Raw genomic sequence first — 10,998 nt, forward strand, 5'->3', positions numbered from 1 at the left:
ATGCCTTCTAATGATACATGTATAATGCAAACAGAACTGGTCATAGCACAGATCCTGTGGACGTCCATAAATAACCTTAGTGTGTAAAGAGGACTTTCCATTTATATGAACAAATTGGAGTCTAATAAATAGATATGGAACAAACCATTGCAGTTCAGTACCTGTAATACCTGCAGCATGGTCTAATTTTTCCCTTATAGAATATTATAGTCAACAGTATCGATTACACAACAGAAAATGCTTATATTTTTACATTCAAAACATTATATTTATGATTTTATTTAATGCCATTAATGCATGTGGCCTGCTATCTCAACATTTCCCCACATGCAAATGCTGAAGAAATCCAAAGAATTTCTTTTCTGTACTCACTTTGAGCAATATGATTGAATGCATTGCAAATTACAGTTAAGAGAACGTAATTGTGTAATTTTACAAACAGAAGTTCAAAATTTATTTTTCTGCCCAGATCATCAACAATAATACCCCAAATAAAAATAAAAATAATAATAACCCAAAATACAGCCTTATAGTATGAGTTACTTGCTCCTCCTCAAATCTGTGTTAGTCTCCAGTTATGGCACCAACAACCACGAGTAAACTTTCCAGGGTAGGTGGACAAAACCAAGCAAACAAATTGCTTTTGGAAACAATCCATTTATTTTCAGAACTTGCACTCAGTTATAGTCAATAACTTAAATCACTCAATTATTTATTTTGGTCATTTCACCGAGTGAGTGAGTGAGTGAGTGAGTGAGTGAGTGCAACCATGTGAATGAACATGATTCGAGTGGGTGATTCATGGTGAAATCTGCGAGATGAAAAAATGGGTGGCTGAAAACCGTCTCACATCTTGTGAGGGAATGGTGCATGTTCAGTGATTCATCCTCTGAACATAATACTCAGTGATACCTGAGTGATAGCCAGGGGCTTAAACCAGGCCCAACAAGTCAAGTGTGTCAGTTAAAAACACTTGAAACCAAAGTCAGGAAAACTTTCAAAATATTAGCAATTATAAACACCTGGCAAAGTGAAAAGACAAGGTTGTATTTCAGCTCAGTGAGTGTAACTAAGTTGGTCTGAGTTCTGGTCAAAAACACTGGATACCTTGAGAAAACCTGGCACATGGCCAGGTTCAACTCTTCAATGACTCATTGTGGAAACCTTTTCTCATTTGCAGGGAAGAAACAGCTGCTGCTCTGCTGTGGAAATAACATGAGGGAAATGATCTGGGAGAAAATCAGCTTGACCAACAGCTGTGTACTCTAAAGTGCTCTCTCTCAACTGAGATGTGAGGCAGATAGACGGAATGCAGGCCTGAATGGGTTCCCTGTTTCTGCTTTACTCACACTAAGCCTTTAGAGGATCACAGGCAGCAGCAGTGTGTATTTTAATATGCAGCTGAACTACATCAACAATTCCACATGCATTTGCATTTTGGCCATTTCATTCTCAAACTGCTTGCATTCCAAGCAAAATAAGCTGATCGGATAGTTGGATATCAAAGCAATGACTGTAGTAGACACAGTGCCAGTGTTTGCTTACCAATTACATTCTGTACAACTTACTGCTCTATCGTTCTGTCAAGTCAAGTCTTGTCAAGTTTTCCCACTGTTCGGTTAATTCAGTAAAATGTATCTAAATACAAAGCTGAAGTTATTTTTACTTTGTTACATTGCTGATAACCAGATGTGTGGTTTGTGCTTAAGTCAGATTTAATTTACAAAAATGCCAACTTAATACCTGATTCCCCTGAGCACCAAATCATTTCTTGAAATTCAAATATTTCTATGCCCCCTTAAATTAGCACTTCAATGGCAGACTGTGCATTTGAAAGAACTACATCTGAGCTGTAAAAAAGAAAAATTTTAGTATTTCAGTATTCAAAGAACTAAAATGTGCAACTAATTAAATTAGCCAAAGTAAGACTTAAGAACAGATTTCCTTTGGTGAATTGACTTAGACTCAAACTTTTTCTGATTTTCTTTGTTTTTTTGCCACATTAAAAACTTTGAAGTTATGTTGGCAATAGCCTCTGTTCCTTATTAACCTTTTTGCAATCATCCATAAACAGGGAGAAACTGCACATCTGTATTCCTCCCCACCAAAAAAAAGGAACTGCATGTATTCCCACTCCGAATAGCTGCATTAGTTAAATGCATACTATGTTGCACTGTGACTACACCCACTGTTTGAGCTACAAAATTAGTTGTTCTGGCTTCAGTATGTCACACATATATATGAATTCATATGTATGTTTTTAAAATGAAGGTAAGTGAAGCTCCGTGAAATTCTGAAACATATGCCTTTCACAGCTGCTTCAATAAAGCCACAGCCAAACTGAGCACAATGTTGCCATTTATCTGAAGTCTCAGTGCTTAACTTCATATTTTATCAAGACTCACAGTTAAGCCAGCACCACCTGGGTTTCACTTAAAGTCATAGGCTGTATACACTCATCAGCGACTTCATTAGGTATATCTTGCTATTACTTGAAACTGCTTTAGTTCAATGTGTTATAGATTCAAACGGATGCTGGAAACATTCTTCAGAAATTATGATTCATATTGCATTGATAGCATCTCATAGTTGTTGCAGATTTCACATCTGTGATGTGACTCTCGCATTCCACAGCATACCAAAAGGAGTGGATTGAAATCTGGTGGCTTTAGAAGCCATTTGAGGACAGTGACATGTTAAAGAAACCAGTTTTAAGATGATTTGAACTTTGTTACATGGTCCTTCTGTGCTGGAAACAGCCATCAGAAGATGGACACATGGAAGATGGTTATCAATAATGCTCGTGATCAGCAACAATATTCAAGGAAGCCTGTGATGTTTAAACAATACTCAGCTGGTACTAACAGGTCTAAAGCATGCTAAAACACTATCCCCCACACCATTAAACTGCCACCACCAGGCTGACCCATTGACACGAGGCAGGATGAATTTATGCTTTCAGGTTGTTTATGCCAAATTCTGACCCTATCATCCAAATGTCACAGCAGAAATTTAGATTCATAAGATCAAATAACGTAATTTTAAAATCTTTTTTGTCCCATAGCCTGAGTTTCCTGTTTGTAGCTGACAGGATTGGCATCAGATGTGGTTTTCCGCTGTTTTGACCCATCTGCTTAAAGATTTGATGGGTTTTCCACTTAAAGATGCTCTTCTGCATAGCTTGGCTTCAATGAGTGTTTGAGTTACTACTGCTTTCCTATCTGCTCAAACCTGTCATGCCATTCCCCTCTGGCCTCTGGCATCAACAAGGAATTTTCTTCCAGAGAACTGCAGCTTACTGGATATTTTCTCTTTTTCAGATCATTTCCCCTCCATCCTAGAGATGGTTATTGGAAAAATCCCAGCAGATCAGTTTCTGAAATACTCAGACCAGCGTATCTGGCACCAACAGCATGAAAGTCACTTAAATCACCGTTCTTCCCCATTCAGATGCTCAATTTGAACTTCAGCATACATAACTAAATGCATCAAGTTGCTGCCATGTGAATGGCTGATTAGATATTTGTGTTAACAAGCAGCTGAACAAGTGTACCAAATGAATTGGCCAGTGAGTGAACCTACACAGGTCATATCAAAACACAACACATCTTTACAGGGTGGATTCTGCAGGTCTTAATATTTTTGGGTGATTTTATTACTTTGAGTTGTTGTGTGATTTAAAAGAAAACAAAAAAACCTTACATTTAATGACCAACATAAGAACAGATCAGCTCTCACGCAAGCAACAAAATTAAACAAAACCTACTTGGACGTTTAGAGAAGTGGGAAATACTTTACTACAGATGCAGTTAAGGCTGCTGGCTAGAAATAAAAAAACAAAACAAAAAAATAGTTGAGTAGATATTTCATATGAGTGTTACTACTTCTCATATATCATCTTTAAATTGATAAATAAATCTTAATTTATCTTCTCTAATCTCAGAGTTTTCAAAAGAAGAACCTGTTCTCGTACACAGCACTCTGTTGAGAAAATATCAGTGATTGTCATCGAGACACAACATACTTTTCCTGAGTAAGATTTGCAAAACTCTATCACAGCACATCATGTCTACTCGAACATAACTCTAGCAAATGCCTAGACTAATGCTGATGTATGAAAAATTGAAACCAGCCAAACTGGGTGTTATTAAGAAAAGATCTTAGGATCCTCTAAGACAAAATTTCCCTTAGAAAACATATGCACATAACTTTCACTTTAAGTGTGTCGCTTAAAATTCAACCATGAAGATTAAGAAAAAATCCTACACAATAATCTGTCACATTTGGCCTTGATATCTATGCTTGTTTCATTTCTAAATGAAATAAAGAGCATGAAACGAAGTTTAATCTTCAGGCTACTCAGTGAACACAGTATGCAAATAAATACTTCCCTTTATCAAGTAGTTTTTCATTATTTCAATGAGGCACATCATTGGCGAGCATCTTACTGTATGGCCTACATGTGAGGCACCTTTGTTTGTATTTTTATGGCACCTTTGTTTAACAGTTTTGATCTGAACAGTAATGGCTTCTGCTAGCTCACATGCACTGCATGCCATGCAGTATTTTGCAGTTTCACAGCTGCATGTTGACCTCCTGATTAATTAAATAATCTCTCCTCAAGCAAACTAATGGACTTGTTGGTCAGTGTCATTTCATCATTCACAAATCTGTACCCGAACAGCTTCATGGTGGGTCCACACACTCTCTGAACTACCTGAGCCAATGTAAAGGGAATTGTAAATCTCCATTTCTCTGCCTGCTCTGATGAGTTCTTCTGAGTGGAGTAAATCCCACTGGCTTTCTGTGTGGTCTGGGTGTTCCTCAGTATCCACTCCCTGGCCAGGGAACTAAATGGTATCCCTGCAAACTTGTACATCTCCTCTGCCTTTTGCATAGGGTAGAGGGCGATATCCTCATAGCGGACCAGCATGTAGCGGTTCCTGAGCCAGTGAGGTTGGCTCAGTCCAACCTCTGCAGACATCCTAATGTGATCACAGTTTCCTTTGAGCCTCTTCACCTCCTCATCATCTTCGGGCACCTGGCCGTTCTGCGCCCAAGCCTTCCACGTGTGATATTTTGAAGAGAACGCCACCATGCGCGATGCTAAGATAGCTCTTGGATCTCGAACTAGCTGGATAACTTTGATATCCAAGCGAGGGTCCTCTACCAAAGGCTGCAGGGTGTCCAGCTGATGCACACGAACAGTCTTAATGGCATGGTGTTGTTTGGAAAGGCAGGATTCAGATGCAAGAGTTAGGTTCAGTGGCCCACAGCGACGACTCTTACAGTGATACCTAAAACAAGACGATAACGTTTTTAAATGATAAAAAGCATTTTACAAAACTGAATAGTGGAAATATTAATATTTCATGCATATACTAAATTAATATTTTTTTCTCTGTTGTCATGCAGAAGAACATTGGGAATATTATTAATAAGACACACAGACGATAGCTTAGTGTTAAAGTAGTGTCATGACCATCAGGCCCTTCCTTTTGCAGCTGCATAAATAAAGATTACAGGCTTGATTAGCAGCACTGGGATTTGTAACTTATACAATACCTCTCAAAAACATCTCTGATTACAGGACTGCAGACCCGTTCTTCACAGAGTGATAAACTAGACTCTCTGCGGAAAAGAGATGGGGTGACATGGTCCTGAGGTGAGGGAGAGATGAACTTCTCAAGAGGTGAGAAATCACACAGGAAAAGCCCCTGGAGTACATCTCGGTAAATTCCCGACAACACTGTCCCATTGTTTGCCTCTGCAGCCGGGGTCAGCATGCGCTCGACATGCCACAGTGGCTCAAACAGATAGAACATGTTCTCCCCGTGCTGGTTAAAAAATTCCCCCACAAATGAGGAACCTGTCCGTGTGGTGGCCAAGAGTAATACGTGCTTATGGCCACCGGCGTAGCTGTATGTCCCCGAATCATCCAGTTGTTCCTCCTCTTCCTCCTCTGAGTAATTTGAGCTATCCCTTTTTGTACCAGAGAGTCGCGACAGCAGCATTTTGAGTGCCATCAAGGAGCCCTTTTGTGTTATGTTGCTGAAATCCTGCTGCTGCGGCATCTGCCTCTGGATCAATCTGTCAGAGACCCTGACAAGATAAATAGACTTCATTATAAAATATCCATTGGCAAACCATAAGGTGTTACATTTTATTCTTTTTTTATATTTTATTTAGCTGATAGTTGCATTTATGTCTGAGTTATAACTGAAATAACCGGCAAGGGTGAGAGCACTTTTGAGGCACAGAGGATTTTTATAAGGTAAAAAGATATATATATATATCTGTATATAGCCTACAGGAAGGCAGAACCCCAATCAGTTATCAGTGACACTGACACATGAGGCCACCTTCCAAAGCATGGTACAACTACAACCCAGTCCTTTCAAAATAAAAGTACATAACAAATTAAAACAAAAGAAATTAGAAACTTCCTTCACAAAAACATGACTAAAACACACAACAGTACAAAAACACAAAATATTTACAACTGCTAAACCAAGTAAACCTACCTTTGGCCCCCAACTTGATTCACAGATGACCGATTCAGAGATGGTCTTCTCTGAATCGGAGGAGGGGGCCTAAGGGTACATCTTTCACCATCCTACAATGCTGTGATTGCACCCATTCCCCAACTATCTGTGAATGGTACTCATGGCCATTGATCAATGGCCACTGATCAATGGGGTTGTTGGTCAATGGTCATGACAGTTTGCATATTAATGATCAATGAACTAACCTCACAGCCCATTGTTCGTCAGTGGTGCTAGTTTCAGTCATTGTGCAAATGTATTGTTTATAAGGTTGGGGAAACCTGCAGTCCACTGAGACTGAAGAAGTCACTTGGTTGAGTGCCAAAACGTTTCTCGCACTGAAAACACTACGTCCAGATGAACAGAATCAACCTTTTGGGATTTACTTACCTGGATGATTGAGCATGCATCACGATATTCAATCTGAGTTAATTATGTTCAGCAGTGTCTTGTCCTCAAGCCTGCCTCCTCTGGCCTACCAGCACTTACAGTGTATATTTTTATATTTCTGTCTATTTGTCCTTCTTTTATGTGTGTGCCTTCACAGTGAAGTGGCTAATACATTTTCTTGGCAAGCCTCAGATCACTGGTTTGATTCCAGCTGAAAGTTCCTTTGTTTTTGTACTTGGTTTAAGTGTCCCTGCATCTACTCTGGCGTGATCCCTGTTTGAATTCAGTTTTCTTCCCTTTGACCTAAAAAATGTTTAATTTTTTTTTATTTTGACAACCTTGAGTCCTACTTTTGGCTCCTTACTCTCTACACATCTTGACACTGTACCATTTTATCTTTTTTAGATAGGGTTTCTTATCTATAAGATTTTCTCATTTCAAAATCTGCTGTAGGGTAGTTGAGCTTCTCTACTACTACTGCTAAGAATCAATAGACTGTGCTTGTGTTATGCCAGTATTTAGAGATTCTGTGTCCTTAGTGAAGAACACAGTCATCTACCGTCAAAGGTCAAAGGTTTTCATAATTATCTTAACACAGTTTTTCTCAAAAAAAAAAACTTCAGCATGGAAACAAAAGCGTAATATGATAAAGGCTTGAAACTCTCCCTGTGAGACAACTCACACCTGAGAATTATATTCTGCCCAGCTTTATGCTGCTTTAGGGTTAAGATTATTGTTCTTACGATTGTTAAATCAAGAAGGTGCATACATCTGAAGCATGGAAACATGCTGGCAAGCACATCTGGGCAGGGCAACGCCACATCTGAAGTCTTTACATCAAGGCAAGCTAAGCTAAGGTAGACTGCTGGGTCTTAATATGTATTTTTCTTGGTAAGAAAGGAAACACACCTCCCAAAAAGTACAAGATCCCTTTAGCTTTCTTCTGATTTGCACAAATATAATATAAAATTGAAAGTAAATGCAGATTCTTATAGACTCTTCTCCATACTCTTACCTAGAAAGGATGTTGCTTTCCTTTTCAATGATGACCAGGGCCACAATACAGATAAAGACGATTGCATACTTGGTCTTCATTCTTAAGTCTTCCCTTTGCAATGTGAGTTCTACAGTGTTGTTCTGTTGGTCATAGCTTGTCATGCAGAGGCTTCATTCTAAAAAAAAAAAAAAAAAAGACAAATAAAAATAGGATGTTAGTTCTTGTGCTATTTGTGTAATCACAGAGCTTCCTTAGTGCTTAAAGACAAACCGAAACATAACCAGTCTATTTTTAATCTCTAACCAATATGTGGTTGCATTTGTGCTGCTCTGACATTTCAACTATATTGAGGTGCTTGTGCAACAGCAACAGCTTTTACAAATTTGTTTGTCTTATTTCTTAGAGCTACAGAAAATGACACTATTGCTTTTCACCAGCAATAGTGTCAGAGAATGGCATAAGTTAAAAGACAAATGTTGGAACAGGCAACAGAGGCCTACAGCCTAGGCCTGGGTTCAAATCTGTCTGTCTTTCACTCTACATGTGTCAAATAAAGGCTAAAAAAGGGGGGGGGGGGGGGTGTAAACAAAAACAGGAGTGTTTTATCAAATGAGTGAGGTACAGGGGCTAAAACAGTCTGACTGCAAAGTATTCCTTCAACACTCCCAGTTATTCAGCATTAAGCCAAATCCAAGACATCGTGGGAAACTGAGTAGAGCTTTACACATATTATAACTGTCTCTGTTGATGAATTGGGTCATCTTATCATCATCTTATCACCAGCATGTCCTTCTTGAAAAACCAAAAGCTTTCCCATGCTGTGGAGTAACCTTTAAGACACAAGCCTCAGCAGGTTTTCAGTTCAGTAATCTTCAATTCTAACTCTTATTTTTTTTTTAATTTATCAGCATAGACAGCTGGGCAAGTCTGAGCATGATATTTTCCAATTCTATTCAGTGTCATTAGCTAAAGTAGTAATCCTTCCATGCTTTGGGAATATTGAGCTGCACTGGCATGGATAACAAGGAAAACCAGTTAGGAAGATATCCCACGCTGGTGTCATAGTGCTCCTCTGAAAACAAGTTAACCATATTGACAATGAATTTTAATTGAAATCATTCAGCACAACAAATTTCTTAACTCTGAATAATGCCATTTCCGTGTTGCTGAGAAAGAAATGTAGACACGCACACACATGCCATTTGGTCCTGTCAAAAGAGTAAATAATTTCTACAAAGCATATAATTAAAGGAAAAAATGCCGTTTTCAAGTAGTTTGTGAAATGATTGTGTGCTCTGTGAGTAAATATCCCCCAATTATCTTAGTTTAATACGGCAAAGCCGTCAAACTGTCAGGCTGAAGCGCTTGAGATGAGCACTTTTACATATTCAAGAGTCACTGGAGCGTTTGGCAAATCTGACTATCTGCTCAGGCAGAAACACACATCACTCTGTTTATCATCTCACTACAAATTACATTAATGGCTGCCTTCAAAGCCTCCGAGCAGCATCTCATGGAGATGTTAAAAGCCAAAAAATCTCACTGAAAGATTTGCTGTTCCTGCAGGAGTGCAAGTGTAAACAATAAGGTGCTATAGGCAAATACTGAGAGCCATTATAGTTTGCACAGGTGTTATTATTTCTATGTAACTGACTGACTTTAATTTCACTGTTTACCACTGTTTCACACTTGCACCCCTCTATGTGTGGTGTGTGGTGTGCTCAATACTATGGCACTGGCAGTCGTTCATGGGGGGAGGGGGATTTTAATTCAGTGTAATTTGTACCATCTACTGATCCAGAATAAATACAGACTACTGAATACTTCTGCACAGTATTAATACAGTATATAATGAGCAGGAATCAAAGCATTATTCTTCCATATATTTGATTTATTTAAATAAGAAATTGATATGTGTAATGGAAAGTGGGCTAAACGGAAATGCAGTTTATTGCAGCATATTTCTGCTGTTATCACAGAAAACAAACCGCGCATTTGAGGTTGAAACAATAGGTTAGCGAACTCAATTCAACATCCTTTTTAGCAAAAGGAAGAGGATGTTTGCAAGCCCCTGCGAGTAGACGGCTCTGCATATGCGCTGTTTAACCATTTCGCGATTTGCAGCCACTAAAATGAGGATGTTCAGATGGTGTGTCTTACAAACCTTTGTTTGGCCTCTTGGTGAGTTCAAGTGAAATGTCCCTGATTTGTGAGAAATACCGTCCTTTCGTAGCATCCTGCTGCTTTGTCTCGGAGATGGACGCACGGCTTCATTGTACTATCCCCGGTTTCGGGCTGCTCTCCTCCACCAGATGTAGCACAGAGGCTTCGTACAGAAACATTGATATTACGAAGACTAAAAAGAGTGACCAGTGCGAAAGCATATGTATATATATATATATATATATTTTTTTTTTTTTTAAATTAAATCTGACTGATTTAAAAAGTAAAGCAAAAAAAGAGGAAACGATAAACCGCATAAAAGTAATTAAGCACCGGTGTTGCCTAAATCGAGTTAAAGCGTAGTACTTCCTCTTACAAAACTTTTTCTCCAACTTTTCTCTCGTGCTGGACACCACGACACGAGGAGCGAGCTGGCCACGCTTCACAGCACCCCTAACTCTCGCCCGGATAGCCTGTGTTGGTTGGCAAGGTCACGTGACTCCAAGGAACCTTTTCGATTAAAATAACCTCCTGTCAGAGGTAAAGCCTCATCGCGCTGCGCGAATCATTCATGCTAAAGTGGGCTATAGTAAAACTTATTGTGTACTGAAATAGCTCCTAAAAAATTGAATGCATAAATAAATGTACTTTGTTGATGTTTGTCTTTAAGTTGCAGTCAATGTGGTCATGACATGACTAAGCTGCTCACCACACCGGATCATCTGCCTCCATCTCACCCTATCTTATCCTCCTCTGTGACACCAGTCTCCTTCATGTCCTCCTTCAGTATGCATGAATCTTCTCTGTGGTCTTCCTCATTTCCTCCTGCCTGGCAGCTCCATTTTTAACATCCTTTGTCCAACGTATCCTTTATCCCTCTGTACATGTCCAAACCATCACAGC

The 10,998-nt window shown here is 39.1% G+C and overlaps 1 protein-coding gene across 1 annotated transcript; it reads right to left on the reverse strand.

The window, feature by feature from the left end:
- Positions 1 to 663: 663 nt before the first annotated feature.
- chst3a (carbohydrate (chondroitin 6) sulfotransferase 3a) lies at positions 664 to 10,297 on the reverse strand. Its single transcript, XM_063491516.1, has 4 exons — positions 10,097 to 10,297; positions 7,951 to 8,107; positions 5,566 to 6,102; positions 664 to 5,297 (listed from the first exon to the last, which is right to left on the reverse strand). The coding sequence occupies exons 2-4, from the start codon at positions 8,091 to 8,093 to the stop codon at positions 4,601 to 4,603; spliced, it is 1,377 nt and encodes a 458-aa protein (XP_063347586.1). The 5' UTR covers positions 8,094 to 8,107; positions 10,097 to 10,297; the 3' UTR covers positions 664 to 4,600.
- Positions 10,298 to 10,998: the final 701 nt, after the last annotated feature.

Source organism: Pelmatolapia mariae, linkage group LG13 (genome assembly GCF_036321145.2).
Source record: "Pelmatolapia mariae isolate MD_Pm_ZW linkage group LG13, Pm_UMD_F_2, whole genome shotgun sequence".
In the NCBI taxonomy this organism is placed as follows: Eukaryota; Metazoa; Chordata; class Actinopteri; order Cichliformes; family Cichlidae; genus Pelmatolapia; species Pelmatolapia mariae.

What these genes read in the sequence shown, in the direction of transcription:
- chst3a (XM_063491516.1), bottom strand. Translation starts at nt 8,093, where the DNA reads ATGACAAGCTATGACCAACAGAACAACACTGTAGAACTCACATTGCAA. An exon ending in GAAAGCAACATCCTTTCTAG is followed by an intron (nt 6,103 to 7,950) that starts GTAAGAGTATGG and finishes TTATCTTGTCAG; the next exon opens with GGTCTCTGACAGATTGATCC. An exon ending in ATCAGAGATGTTTTTGAGAG is followed by an intron (nt 5,298 to 5,565) that starts GTATTGTATAAG and finishes GTCTTGTTTTAG; the next exon opens with GTATCACTGTAAGAGTCGTC.